This window comes from Schistocerca nitens, chromosome 3, assembly GCF_023898315.1.
Source record: "Schistocerca nitens isolate TAMUIC-IGC-003100 chromosome 3, iqSchNite1.1, whole genome shotgun sequence".
NCBI lineage: Eukaryota > Metazoa > Arthropoda > Insecta > Orthoptera > Acrididae > Schistocerca > Schistocerca nitens.
This window is the reverse complement of record NC_064616.1, coordinates 527,216,580-527,231,531: the sequence shown is the minus strand read 5'-3', so window position 1 is coordinate 527,231,531 and position 14,952 is coordinate 527,216,580. Positions and strand designations below refer to the sequence as shown.

General features: G+C 39.2%; 1 protein-coding gene across 1 annotated transcript in view; it reads left to right on the top strand.

The window, feature by feature from the left end:
- The first annotated feature begins 229 nt into the window (after positions 1–229).
- Positions 230–14,952, top strand: part of LOC126249318 (tachykinin-like peptides receptor 99D) — a 386,848-nt gene continuing 372,125 nt past the window's right edge. Inside the window, exon 1 of the mRNA XM_049950972.1 lies at positions 230–331. Within this exon, the coding sequence (XP_049806929.1) occupies positions 230–331 (102 nt within the window). The remainder of the gene's footprint in view (positions 332–14,952) is intronic.

Genomic DNA, 14,952 nt, shown 5'->3' with positions numbered 1-14,952 from the left:
TGTTATGAATAAAACATGTTATCCGCTTTTTTTGGCGATCTTACGTATGACTATTACAGACTCAATAATATTATGGCATGTGGAAGGTACGAGTATTGCTACTCCATATAATAACAGTTAGAGTTAACGTCCTATGGCACGCTAGCAAAATATTAAAAAAATGTATTATTGCTGTTTCAGATATACAGTGGTACTGATGATCCTGACGTACTTTCTGCCTGTGGGATCGATGACCTTTACGTATGCTCGTATTGGCATGGAACTTTGGGGCAGTCAGAGCATTGGTGAATGTACACAACGTCAGGTGGAAAATATTCGCTCCAAGCGACGGGTATGTAATTCTTATGCTTATTGTGACTAGAACCTCAAAAATTCAACATATTATTCAAGTAAGCAGCTATGAGGAATAAGTAAAAGACCCACAATCGTTAACGGATCAGAACAGCAACTTCCCATGACATACTCATAACATGCATGTTGTTGCAGCAGTACCGGTAAAGAGCGAATGAAATCTGGATGAAGCTTAGCTGCATGTTAAAAGCGTTTATTTTTAAAATCTGTTTCTTAAATGTAACTTTTTACTGTTTCAGTTCACTAAACGCGTTATGTTTTGACACACAATACACCATAATGTTCTCTGTGAGATAGAATTTATGGATTTACTGTCACTAATAAGCAAGTACCAGTCGGATGGCCATCTGTAACACCCTCCCTCCCGCAATCCACACACACACACTATTAACGTGTTGGGTAAAAATAAGGAAAAAGATCAACAGAGAAGAAACTAAGGTACTGCAGCTGTTAGATGTGACAGACTGATCACTAAAGTGAAAATGAATGAGCCATCATTCTTTGACAGATGGTAAAGCTAACTTAAGAGCTGTCGTCATCCTGACTGGACTGGAGATGTCGTTATGCTAATTTATAACTATAAGAAAATGCAGAAACTGTAGGTAAAGCTAAGCATGACTGAAGAGAGACTCGTGATTGAATGCCTTTATTTGGGACCGATCGAACAGAGAGATCATGAATCGTCGAGTGTCGGTAATATCTCTGACACAGATGACTCCCATAATTTTACAATATTAGCTTAATCCTTTCAGTTCTGTGACCCCATCTGAGTAGGAAGACTGCTCATACTGAAGTCTCCGGTGAATAAATTTAGAATACTTGCTTCGTTTTCAGACCTGCAACCGAATTTGAGTAGAATTGTGGCGGTTACTGTATTATTGTAACTCAAGTGACTGCAGTGTTGACACTTCTACGTACCTTTGAATGCTGTATTACGTAGACGTCAACTGTCCAATTTTTCAAACAACGACACGCTCAGTAAATGAGGGCGATGGTACCGAATGAATGCCATGAGCGTAGGCACGTTAGACATGCTTCTTCTGTTCCCGTTCGTTTTGAAGGAATTCGTATAAGACTTGTCCTATTTGGAGTTCATGTGGATTCGTGCTAGTAGTGGTATGCACGTGACATAATTTACTGAGCACACGTCGAAATACACTTGAAGAAATAAAAAAAATTGTCTGCTGGTACTTGTTACCACACGTTATCCTACCTGTTTCAAGGATAGGTGAAGAAGTGCACCGAGAATCAATGTCTCAGCTGTTACATTTTCGTAGCAATAACACCGCTAAGAAAGGCATCTTACAGACCAGTGTAGTCAATGTCACTGCTGGCGGTCGCAGTGCCTCGCTTAATGAATGTTCGTGACTCTACAGGTAACGGCAGAATTCCTATCGGGAGCGGTGAGAACAGTAATCAATACGTTTCTTTCCGTCTCAATGGGAAAATGTAAATCCAATTATCCTAAAATATATGAAGCTTGTAGAACTTCTGTATTCGGTATGTTCCATTGTGTGGACTGAAAAAAGGAAATAAAAAATACACTTTAAGTGTAACAAGGGTTGTCTTGTGCCATTTTAAAAATAAAAAGCGATGTGTTTCATCAACTGTCTTTCTTGGGGCATAATAGCGCACTTTGTCGGCTTCTCGTGATTGAAATACGTTTCGCTGCTACATAGAACACAGTACTGACTGCAAGAAGAAGAGCGTCGTTTGCTTTCAGAAAGTTGCTCTTACTTCATTTAGTCTTTGCTAATGCTTTCAAAATCACTGTTAAAGGAACCATTAGACCGTAAAAAATGACTTACGACTGCCGTTAGTCCAGCGATAATCCATCAAATAACGACTTTTTTAGTACAGACAATAGACGCAAAGAGCAGTATTCCACAAATATGAGAACAGAAAATACTCATCATACAATGTAGGCCGTGGTCGACGTATAAAACTCTCCGCAGACGTTTCCTACAGATATTGTGACATTATTCCAATGCTGCCTCACCACAACCTACTTTCAATACAACAGTGTCTTTTATGGACAGATAAACGGAGAGACAATGGGCAGTCCTCTTAGTCCTGCTATGGCTAACTTGTTTATCGAGACGTTTGAACAGCGGGTGCTACAGACTGCAAGTAAGAGACCAGCCAGATGGTATCGCTATGTCGATGACACTTTCACAGTATGGAAACTAGGAGCAGAGTAGTTGGGTGCCTACCTGATACATCTAAACAGCATTAATCCGAAAATCCAGTTTACTATGGAGACGGAGAGTACTGGACAACTGAATTATCTGATGTGTCTGTGTTTAAACGACGGAACGGAACGTTGGGCCATAAGCTGTATGGAAAGGTCACACATACTGATCGTTATTTGCATAAAGATTCAAACCACCACCCTAGACAAAAAGAGAGGTGTAATAAAAACCTTGGTAGACAGGGCGTACAAAATTTGTGAGCCCGTTTATTTAAAAGATGAGACTGAACATCTACGGTCGACTTTCGTGAAGAATGTCTGTTCTAGTAAGGAGACAGATCGAGCACTTCGCTCTAGGCAGAGAATCAGGAGCAACGACGAACAACAGCCGCCCAACGGCAAGGATTTTCTTTCGTTCATTAATAAGGTCACAGGTCGCATTGGGAAAGTGTCAAGCTAGTATGGGGTGGAAACTGTTTTGAGATCCATCAGGAAAATAAAAGTATATGTAAGATAGGCATAAGATGCACGACATCCTTTGGCTACACCAGGGTTATATAAAATTACTTGTAGTAGTGGACAGGTTTATATCGGTACCACAAAGGAAAGAGTGAACACCCGTCTGGTTGAAAATAAGATGAATTGCCGCTTGTGTCACACGGATAAATCGGCCATAGCAGAACATGTTTGCCAGGAAGGTAATCATCAAATAAAATTCAGCGAGACGAGCGTCATATCTAGAACCTCGCATTATTATGCGCGCATGTATTGAGGCTATCGAGAATGATGAACACCGTAATAATTTTATCAAAAAAGAGGAAGGTGCTAAACTGGATAATATTTGGATGTCAGCGCTGCATCGGAAACGTGACTATTGATTACTTTCAGTCCAGAATGTTGGCGTTACCACAGTCAGTCTCACAGCCGACGCCACGTGATGGACAGTGGCGCCCTCTGTACTGCCTATATAATCAGCGTTTCCTCGAGTGCCCTTTGCAGTTCTCCTTTTACCTCGGAGGATGTCATCCCGCAGTCGGAGACGAAACGTCAGGGGAGAGTTTTATACATCTATCACGCCGTATGAGTCCGGAAGTTTTAAGTGAAGAAAATACTCAGATTTTAAATCGTTTATAATTTAGAGCATTAGGAACGAAGTGGAAAAAAGCTGTATTGAAACAATTAACGAACCTAAATACTAAAGCTTGTATCTTTCAGGGGAAAACCCGAGTAGTCACAGGAAATACAGACGGAGTTATCAGGTCAGTAGTGACGTAGAAGCCGACTTCCACGTCAACAGAGCGCATATAACTTACCGTAACAATAGAATAACAGTTTCCAATGAGTGAAATCGGCAACGCACGTTAGAACACGCGTGAAAGTTGTTGCGGTAGGCGCTTCGAAGATTGTCGGCAGGAAAATTTTAGTTTGTTAAATTACGTCGGCAAGAGTAAGGAAGATGTCGAGAACCAGACTGTGGCCAGTAGCCTGTGGTAGGTCTACAAGATCTAAAAACTACCTCATAAGCTGAGAACGCCTGAAATGTGTGATTTACTTAATCATTAGGGAATTCATCAAACTATATAAGGTGCATCCGTCTTCATAATAAAATCGCTAACACGGGAATGAGTATTTATTCGGAATGATGTACGTCACGAGAAACAGTACTCTGGAACCACTTTTTCACGACATCAGTTTGTTCCAAACCCTGTTACCGTAAAATGTGGTGGTGTGTTCAGCTAAAGTCGTATCTTGTATCTTTAGTTCAAATGTGTAAACTAGTTTACCAATTTAATTTACAAAAATTAGAGATGAGATGCTACATTAGAAACTAGCCAAAATGTCTGAAAATAATTCACGTGAAGGACGTACTAACACTGTAACTACAGATGTGTACATGGATAGATAATACGGAAGCTGATGATTTGACACTAAAGCTTGACTCTAGGAAAAGATTTGCTACTTTGCAGATTACATCATAAAATAAGTACAAGAATGTTTTGTGCAAATTAGACGTCATATATGTCTAATTCCCAAGAGAAGTTGACATGTGAATGAATTTCCCAAGAAACTCTGAAATCGATCCTTAAGTAATGTAACTGAATTTGAGTGTCATTGTGTCACTGCCAGTAAAACTCGTCCGTCATTTCACGCCATACTCGAAACAACAGTTAAGTCATGGGGTTTGTGGTGGTGCCTCTAAACAAAAAAGTCTAAATTTATTTCATTAGCTGCAACCGTTAAAACCATCGCTTTCAGGAACGCAAGTTCGGCTCTTGTCAGCCATCATCTTGCAACTGGTAAAACTATAACTGGCGAATATACGTAAGTCTACTGCGCTAAGATAATGGTTAAATACGTGAGCAGAGTTCTAGATTGTCTTTCCTCGGAAAAATCGACTCATACAAGATTTTCACAAATAGTAAAAGTTTGAAATGTTCAAATATCATGGTGTTCAGAAATATGGTGTTCAAATGGCTCTGAGCACTGTGGGACTTAACATCTATGGTCATCAGTCCCCTAGAAATGTGGTGTCCTCAAACTTGAAACTGTGGCCACATGTGAAGAAATATGTGGCAGGCAAAAATTTTGAATCAACTAAAGACATTATGTTGGGAGGATAACTAATGGGTGCAGATGACTAGCACCCGCGAGTACCTGAAGACCTCCTTGTATTATCGTGTAGCGAAACATGCCATAGACTACCGTGATGTCGCTAACAGCCCAACAACAGTCAGGACAATCATTAATGTATTGTGGTCGTCACTGAGTATCATAGAGCAGAACATTGTTACGCGTCATTAATATTAACTACCATTACATACTTACTTTGAACGTCACAGAACATACGCTGTAAAAAGAAACAGACACATGGTGACAAGAGACACAATTACAATACACGTGAGTGTAGATAAACATGCACAGCACTTCCGAGATTGTCCGTACAATTAGCTACGCAGCTGTAACTTAAATATATTGGTTGATTCTATTTATTTATAGTATGATATGCCAGCAGCATATATACAACGTTGTCATTAACAATGCAAAGCAATATATATACAAATATATTTAAAAAATGAAATAGTCAGTGAAATATTTCTTATACATGCAAGTGGTCATTGTGATATGATATCAAGAAATATGATATGTATCATACGAGACTAGAAGCTATTGGTTACACATTGATGTCCTGGATTAGGATCCACTTCATAGCTCGAGGTGGGGCTTCTATTGATGTGGTCTAGAATTTGCTCAGGTGTTCCACATTCACAGCATCAGTTACCTACGAATCCCCTTGCATCTAGTATGGCCACTTCGGATACGGTTGAAGTTAACCCAGTTTTTCCTAGCAAAGCCAAACACTTTTAGCGCTTTTTAGGAGTCAGTTATAAGGTAATCATTACTGACTGAGTTGTCCCATTCCTTTTTCCGAGCGTCTGTAAGGTTGAAGCTATCCTCTCCTCTTATGTAACTGTCATTCCAAATCGGGTTTCGTGATTTCAATCGGTGATTTGGTAATTTTCTAATGATGTCTTGAATAGGCAAGCATTTTGCGTCATGTATTTGTGTTATTTTTTCCCATTCTTTAGTAGATAAAGTCCATCCAGTCAGACAGCGTATAGGCAGCTGTTAAGTGTATGACTGCCTCTGATGTTTTTAGTCCTCTTTGAAAGCCAGCTTCTATGTATAGTGTCAACTCCAGTACCCGCTCGCAGCAGCTAAAATTATTGCGGAAGCCTGTCTGGAACTGGGGTATCACTTCTTCTATAGCTTTATAGATACAATTGTATATGAATCGTTCCAGAAATTTGTAGCTTACGCTCAGTAGTGGTATTAGGCGATAGCTTGCTGGATCTTTGCGTAGTTTACCTGGTTTCAGTATTGCTATAGTGTGAGCTACATTAAACCGTTGTTGGGTCTCCCGGGTGTTGAGGATCGTGTTCTAGAAATCTCTTAGCCAAGTTGCACCGTTCTTCCCTGGGTGTTTGATGAATTCTGGGAAGATCCTGTCCATGTCAGCTGCTTTCCTATTTTTGAGGCTCCTAATGGCTTCTGTTATTTCTAACTCTGTGAAGGTGTTCGAGTAATCGGGGTGTGGTTGCAGATTTTTGGCCATTTCGTCTAACTCTTTCCTTACTTGAGCTGCAGCTGTCGGTCCAGAGGAACATCAGTGAGGCCTAACAGTTTTGTTCACAATTGTTTTAGAAGAAGTAGAGCCCGATTTCCTTAGTAGTGACAAATGTCTTTCCGCTGAAGTGGAGAAAGTTCAGCTGTGAAGTTAACGTCTTCCATCTTTGTTTCCGTTTTTGGTTTAATGACTCTAGTATTTGTTCTCCCTTTTCGTTATCACCGCTCTCGCTGTGCTCTTGGTATAGCTTTTCAGACCCAGTCCCAGCAAGGTATATATTCCTTACGATAGCCTCCGGGTATGTTTATCCTAGCAGCACCGATTAACATCCCAATAAATCGTTTACAGTTTCCTACTTTAGGTTTGATCCATCGAATATTGTCCTGGATTTTTATTTATTTATTTATTTATTTTTGGTATATTGCGGTCAGTTTACTTTGCTAAAATTCCACCGTTAATTCATATTGGAGTTTACTACAAGAAATTCTACGTCCACGGTGACTAGACTCGGCCTGTGCTGACAGTTTTAGAAGTTCTTTAATACTTTATTTATTTGGGGTAGAGGGACGCTACTAGTGTCCTTGCTAACCATACGCAAGTCTGCATTGGTGATCGTGTTCCATCTTGCTGATCGGAAGGTTTTCAGGTCCTTGGCATCGTAGTTCACATATAGATCTTCTTTTTCTATCCACTGGGCTAGGTTTTCACCGTTTTCATCACTGTTGCTGTAGGACCAGTTAGTGTGACGGTTGTTAAAATTTCCTATACATATTCAAAGATGAGGGAAGGTGTGAAGTACAGAATTTACCCAAGCTTGTAAGTAGTCATGATAGTTACACCGTTAACTTCGATGGCTATTGTTTCAACGTCATTTTGCTGTTCTTCTTTAATTATTCTATAGTGGCTGAGAGCGTTCCTCATGTATACAGCTGATCCATGGTTATTAGATGGTATGTGTGCTATCAGCTTATATCGTGTAATATTAATTCTTGCTTCAGGAGCTTCTTTGGCAGGTGAGTATCTTGGAGAGCTACTATGTCGATGGTATTATCAGTGGCCAATTTGCTTAGGTATTCGAATTTGACTCTGGAGATTCCTTTTACATTGATCTGCAACAATTTAAGGCAAAATTGCCTTGTCAGTTGGCGTTTAAAAATGCCATTTTTATTTTGTTTTCGCTGCTGCCGGTGGGGACCGTGAGAGATCGTCGTTTGTGTAGTCTTTTCGCCGTCCTCTTCTTGAAGGACGTTGCGCGGAGTCCACCATCTTGGAGGTCGCTTGTACGTCGCAACCCCGTCTATTGGTAACATGCACATATTCATAAGAGTGTCATCGAATATTGACTCCATCACTATGCTCCACACAACTTATGCTAATAGCAACTGTAGCAACAGTGTTTCACAGCTCAACATATTATCGAACTGTACATCTCGTACAAGCAATGGCCTCATCCTTCTCAGATTTAAAAATATTACGAAAGAGACAGCGTAGCTATACGTAAATTTATGTTGCTTCGGTTGCTGCATCACGGTATTTCTGATTAATTTCGATATGGATTAACTGCTTGAGTGAATACCATAACTCCGCTCTCTTAGGAACATGTGGCAACTGTGAGCCGTTGTAGAAGTGTAACGATAATAAACCCGTTGCTTCTAACAGTTCATTGACGAAATGCCGATCTGCCGACTTCTGGATGAACTACGTTAATCAAACCATTGCATATAAAGGGCCTACCAGTATTAATCAAACGTATATTACTAATATACTACAATTAACGTGTTATTATTACGGTGATGAATCAGTCATTGCTCTTGGGTTTCTTGCTGACAGTCTACCGTGTGCTATCTAATTATCAAGTAGCTATTGAATTCGTAGCTCATTCCTGATTCTGTGTTGGGTCTGCGGACAGAATCAGTCAATTAGCGTTAGAAGATAGCTCTGGCCATTGTTTCATTAGATGTGCATCTGTGAAAGACTCTTCCCACGCCCGTCTCATGTTTACAGCTCTACCTCTCGGCTCTGCATATTACACAGCAAATGAACTGCTCATTGGGTAAGACAGGTCTTTAAGCCCTTTCGCCAAAAAACGAATTTCACTCTGCCCACAACTCTTAATGTATCCCAACACACAGACAAATGGTGAATATTTCTCTGTGTGCCCACCTATATACTGTAGGGCTTGTAAAATTGCATTTCTGGCGTAGTATCTACTCACTGGAAAGATCTTGGATCAAGCACATTGATGTAAATGGAACTGTGCCTGAAGATGTTTGTACCTATGACCTAAAAGCACATTCTTTTACTGCCAGGTCAAGAACGTTGCAAACTGCACTCCGGTTTCTCCTAAATTGCTTTACCAGCAACTGTCAGCGCATTCCTTCGAGGTCATAACCACCGACATCCAAAAATATTATCTCATCTCGTAGATAATTATCCCTCTGTAATGTATCCTATAGTACAGAAACTTGAAAGTCGAATTTCCTTTTATCACCCCTTGTTCGTACTACCGTAACAAGCGGTGAAATTTTGGGAATAGTGTATTAACTGCCGGATCGGTAGGTTATTTATGGTAAATTTACAAAAAATATATCATTTACCGTCTTAGTTCGTCAATACATTACTGATCAGTCGGATATTTTCTTGAGTTAGTATTCCGAACTAGTCATAGCTGAAACAAAAAGAATAAAGGGAAAAATTCTCCTAATTGACGAAGAAATGATGAAAAATTGGTATGTAATACCCCTCTGACAACGAAGTACTTAGATACAGTGCACACCAGGTTGTATTGCGCAAGGATAGAGCAAGGACTGACCCGTGCCCTTTTCGTAGAAACCACACTAGCTTTCGTCTTAAGTGAAGTGGCGAGACTATGGAGAGCTGAAAGTAGTATAGTATAAATAGGGTATCAACCAAACTCCTAGCAAATCAGAATCCAGCGACTTAATAATATTTCTTGTGCTATTAGAGCATTCATCTAGAATTTTTATGCAAGGAAATTAATTTTAGCGCTGTCAGCAGAAGACAAATCGGCACGTAACACCTGGAACAAACGATACACGTGCGCCGTGTGCTGCGAGGCGAAAGAATCAGAGTGAACGTGCAGTCCCGGGATCCCGGCCGTAAGCCACCCATCCTCCGGCGCCGTAAATCTGCCGAGGGACTCGTCCTTCCCAACGACACTTTCCCGGGGGAAACATCTCACGCGATTCGGGTTTTCCCTGACCCGTTCTGCTTTCCGACCATACCTCCGAGGTGTTGTTGAATGCGTCCTCTGGGAATAAACCTCCTCCTGTACACAATTTCCTTGGAAACTTCCTACAGCTATCGATTTACGAACGTCAGTAGACGTCTTTCACTCCGATTCACTGTTATTTTACGTCTACGAATTCACGGTGGACATTAAGCGTGATTTCAAATATCTTTGCTATACAAAAATGCTTCATTTCTTTATACGCATCGATATATAACATATTGCGGTCTCACATTTGTGATCTTCATATTTTCCTCGCCAAGACTCAGATATGATAAGGTGAGAAAGTAAGCCAGTGTTTCATTTACGTCCCTTTATTGTTACGAGCATTGGAAAACAGCATTCATAGAACCATGAAGATCGAAACATTACTAGCCAGTACCAACTGACTGAAGTAAACATCATTCAGGTTGAATATTGGTTCATCTAACACAACACAATCGGGAGAGACTGATCTAGGCATTCCACTCCTGTGACGTCATCAAGTACTACATGTTGTTGTTGTTGTTTTCTATTTCGTTAAGCCATTAACTTCAAATAAAGGATTTTTCGATTTTCCCATCTTAATTATTGTCACATACGCAAGAAAACAGTAAATATTAAATATCTGTAGGACAAATAGTGGCTCTAGTATTATGTCAAATTGTTCACATCAAATGGGTTGTTTTTCAGGTAGATAGAATTTCAGACATGATTGCTGCAATTTAGGTTTTCGAATGGGGTCTAGAGATCATGTTAGGAATGTGGTCCGATGATTCCTATAATAGGGCTGCTTCCACTTTGTACTGTCTTTCTTGTTAAGTTAATCTAGTGCTAAGTCTAATTTTTAGCGAAATGTAAATTCTAGTCGTCTTCAGCTCCACCTCTATAGCAAACAACTTCATTTGCGACTAATGCAGTTTACGAAATCGAGACGCTACCTGGATTGTGTCACCAATATATAAATTTATTACTGTGTTTCCAACACCTGAAATTAATGCAACATTTCTTTCCATTGGTCCACGTCAAGCTACTGAGTGTTTCAAACGAATCTGAAAGCAATTAAAGAAGATAGCTTTGAGAAATTAATTAAATCTAATTTTTTGCTCCATAGACAGTACAAGCACAGTATCACTATTTCTACAACATGAAAGTAAATTCCTGAAATGACAATATTTCCACAAACGACTGTAAAAGTTGTTTATTATCCATAACAGGCCTGTTTCAGCTACCATGTCATTGTCAAGCGTTATCTGCTAGGAACTAACAGTGATTATATGCATCTTTTACAAGAAATTACAAATTTACAAGAGGTTCCCGCTTTCCAGTAGAGTGAATAAGCTAATAACTTACCGGTTGTGCATGGGGCAGGCCGACATACTATCCGGCAACTAGCCTATGCTGATCAGACATAAAACTGACGACAAATAATCATGCAAAAAAAACTCTTATTAAAACAGTTTAAAAGCAGTAGCAGAAACGAGCACACTGTTCACTGCGAGGCAACAATAATGAAACAAGTTGTCATAGTAGCGGAAATTGAGGAGCAAATAAGATCAGCAACTGAATTCTCGTTGAGGTATAATTATCGTTCGTGCTAACGTAAAGATTACAGTTTCAAAAGTGGAAAGCAGTAGCTCAAAGACCGTAAAATAAATTAGTACTATCGCTCCAAACAAAGATATTCAAAAAACCTGTAATGAAGAAGGGACACTGCTACTGATATATGGAAACAAGTTCCTGCAGTGTCTGTAATTGTGCACCATAAACTGTCAACAACATAATATTAGAAGGCGCAGTCAATCAAATTTTTTATGTGTTCGCGCTATATATATATATATATATATATATATATATATATATATATATATATATATATATATGTATGTATATAACGTAAGGTGAAATAAAATAATAATTGCGGAGTACTGTAAGGGCCAACGCAACTTTAACGCCTCTAAAATACAGAACACCGTTTCCAGAAACATTCTCAGAATGGCCCTTCAGTTTACTATGTTATACAATAATCTAACACATTTAACGGAGCAGTAATAAGAGCAGAGAACCTTGAAAGCCTTTCGTTTTCTCACAGTACACTGCCTTTTGAGGTTCGCTTCACTACCCCAAATGTGCATAATGGTCTAAAATTTGGAAGAAATATAGCTCATCCTGTTTTCTACAATGAAAAATACCCAACCTCCTGTTGACGCAGATCACCATTAAAAATTAACAGACAGGGTACGAAGTTCTACTACGTTAATGAAAACTTAAACTAGAGGAACCATATAGTAGAATTCCAAAATTATTTAGACTAAACGGCCTTACCTACAAGAATAACTGCATCCTATGGAACTAAGAATTCAGAAAGAAAAAAATGATTATGTAATTTCATTCCCTATTGTCTTACAGGACAGTATTCTCGGGTATCTCATCACTTAGGCAGACAGTAAAATGCTAGGTTTCCACTAACTTCCTGCAGGTATATATTTAAGTAACTGGGAATTTTAACTGCAAACTCATAGTACATCTATTCAGTGATGAAACCTGTAGTCAACAGTGCATTGTTGTTTGGAGATAATAGAAAAAAATTGTGAAAATAACATCCACAGGAAAAGAAATGTGCTACATAGCCTTTAAAAAATTTACAATGCCCTACAGGCCGAAACCGATTGTGATTGTGTCATAAAAAAGTGATTTATCGAAAATAAAAAAAAAAAAATACTTTGCAATAGTTCAGTCACCCTCGCCGCAAACGGAATGTCGTATTACCAGTAAATAGAAAACGTTTCCAAATATGAATTAACTTTTTTTCCCTTACGAACAACTTCCGTACAAGAGAGAAATTCTTGAATAAAAATAAGTGGTCAGTTGAAAGCTTGTCACTGGCAATGATATAGACTTATGAATGTATGCATATTTTTTAACTTCATTATCAAAGATAAGATCCGCCTCAGGTGTAATTCTTTTTCTGTTTCATAAAATGAAAGGACAACTGGCTTCGTGACCTTTGTCCTATCTTCAGGTGGATGTAAAATGTGAGTCCATTAAAATCTAATTTGAACTTTGATCTCTGCAAACGTGGATTTCATAGGATAACGAACAGGATTCGGCAAATTTTCTATGCAGTCTTTTGATAATTTGGAAAGTTTCATATCGATGTATATCAGGAACAGCATCTGTGGAATATGGTCTAACCAGCTAATTCTGTCACTGATTCTAATGACCTCGTCGTTAAAAAAAACATAAACCTTAATTTTCCTTCCTTTTTGCTTTTAATAATACACCTAACTTTATTTTGGTGAATTTGGTGATTATATTAAAAGATTAGTGCCGTGAACCAACAAACCATATACGGTACATACAATGAAATTATGGCAGTACAAAAATACGTTAATTATGACTTTTATTCCTCGTGGTTGCCTCTTCTACATTACACAGCTCTTTTAAGTAAGGTAACTTTAGTTATCTTCGATATTATGTTCAAAGCGTTGGGCTAGTATTTTCTACAAGTTTCTTTGTCATTGCTTCGCTTTCGATATCGTGGATTGGACTGTAGAATAATTATTTGTCTACCACAAATTAACCTATGACCGCTGTCTCAAATTCACGACACCCGCGTCGCATTAAATTTCTGTTCAGTTCTCTGTTTGTCACATCATGCATCTTCTCTGCCTGTGATTTAGTTGTCACTGTATGTTACCTATCGCAGGTAAGTGCTATTATACTAGCAGGCATCACACAGCTCTGTCTCAGTTCTGAAACGAAAGTGCAATGCTGTGTTTTGGTGAGCATGTGATTCTGAATAGTGTCTTGATTACTTAAGCGCAGTCGGCCGCTGTGACCGAGTGGTTCTAGGCACTTCCGTCTGGAACCGCGCTGCTGCTATGGTCGCAGGTTCGAATCTTGCCTTGGGCGTAGATGTGTGTGATGATCTTAGTATCTAAGTCTAGGGGACTGGTGACCTGAGATGTTAAGTACCATAGGCTTAGAGCCATTTGAACAATTTTTGATCTTACTCGCAGGATGAGAGTAAGTTGTGCAAATATGTCTGATAAGGACTAGTTATGGCCGAACATACGACTTCCCTGCATCAGCAGTAGATTAAACTCAACCACTTTTGCGGTTTCTTATATCTTAATTAGTCACAGAGGAAAAAACATTTGATATTAACTCTTTACAAGCGTGGATTTAATAGGGTGATGGACAGCGATTGGGAAAATTTCTCACAGTAAAGTTAGACTACTACAATTTATTTACTGCAGAGATAAAAATGTCACTATAACGAACACTAAAAACTTAGGGAATGATAAAGGTCATATTTTGTTTGAGATTCACAGCACTAAGTGAAATGAAATAATTAAGCGACCGTGGAGCTTCATTGAGATCTTTCCGCTGACTTAATTTAATTCTTCAAATGGTTCAGATAGCTCTGAGCACTATGGGACTTAACGTCTGAGGTCATCAGTCCCCTAGAATTTAGAACTACTTAAACCTAACTAACCTAAGGACATCACACACAACCCTGCCCGAGGAAGGATTCACACCTGCGACCGTAGCAGTCTCGTGGTTCCGGACCTAAGCGCCGAGAACCGCCCGGCCGCAACGGCTGGCTTTAATTGCTCTTTGCTTTTATTCAGCCAGTCTATCGTGTTCATTACAGCAAAACAGTACGTTTTTGAAGATGTCATTGTTTTTCAGTTATTTAAAAGGACCGGAAATAAGGTATTTGAAAACTGTATCAAATTCTAGCTAAAGCATTGTGGTGATTTTTGGAGCCTGTTCTAGTCATAGTAACATCTATTTATTACTGCATTCATCTTTCCATTAATCTAGATTGTGTCATTCTATTCGCAGCGAATCATTTCCAAGTCATTTGCGAAAGCGTCACCGAATGTGATAACACCAGGATAACTGCTCCTGTAGCAAAGTATCAGAAAGGGTTATAATGAATAGCGGTTTATTTTAGTAAGTTCTGTCAGTCTCATTTTATCTCGCAGTGGTACCCCGCAGTATCGTCTCCCAAAACCATTTTATACATGGCATATTCTTGTTTAG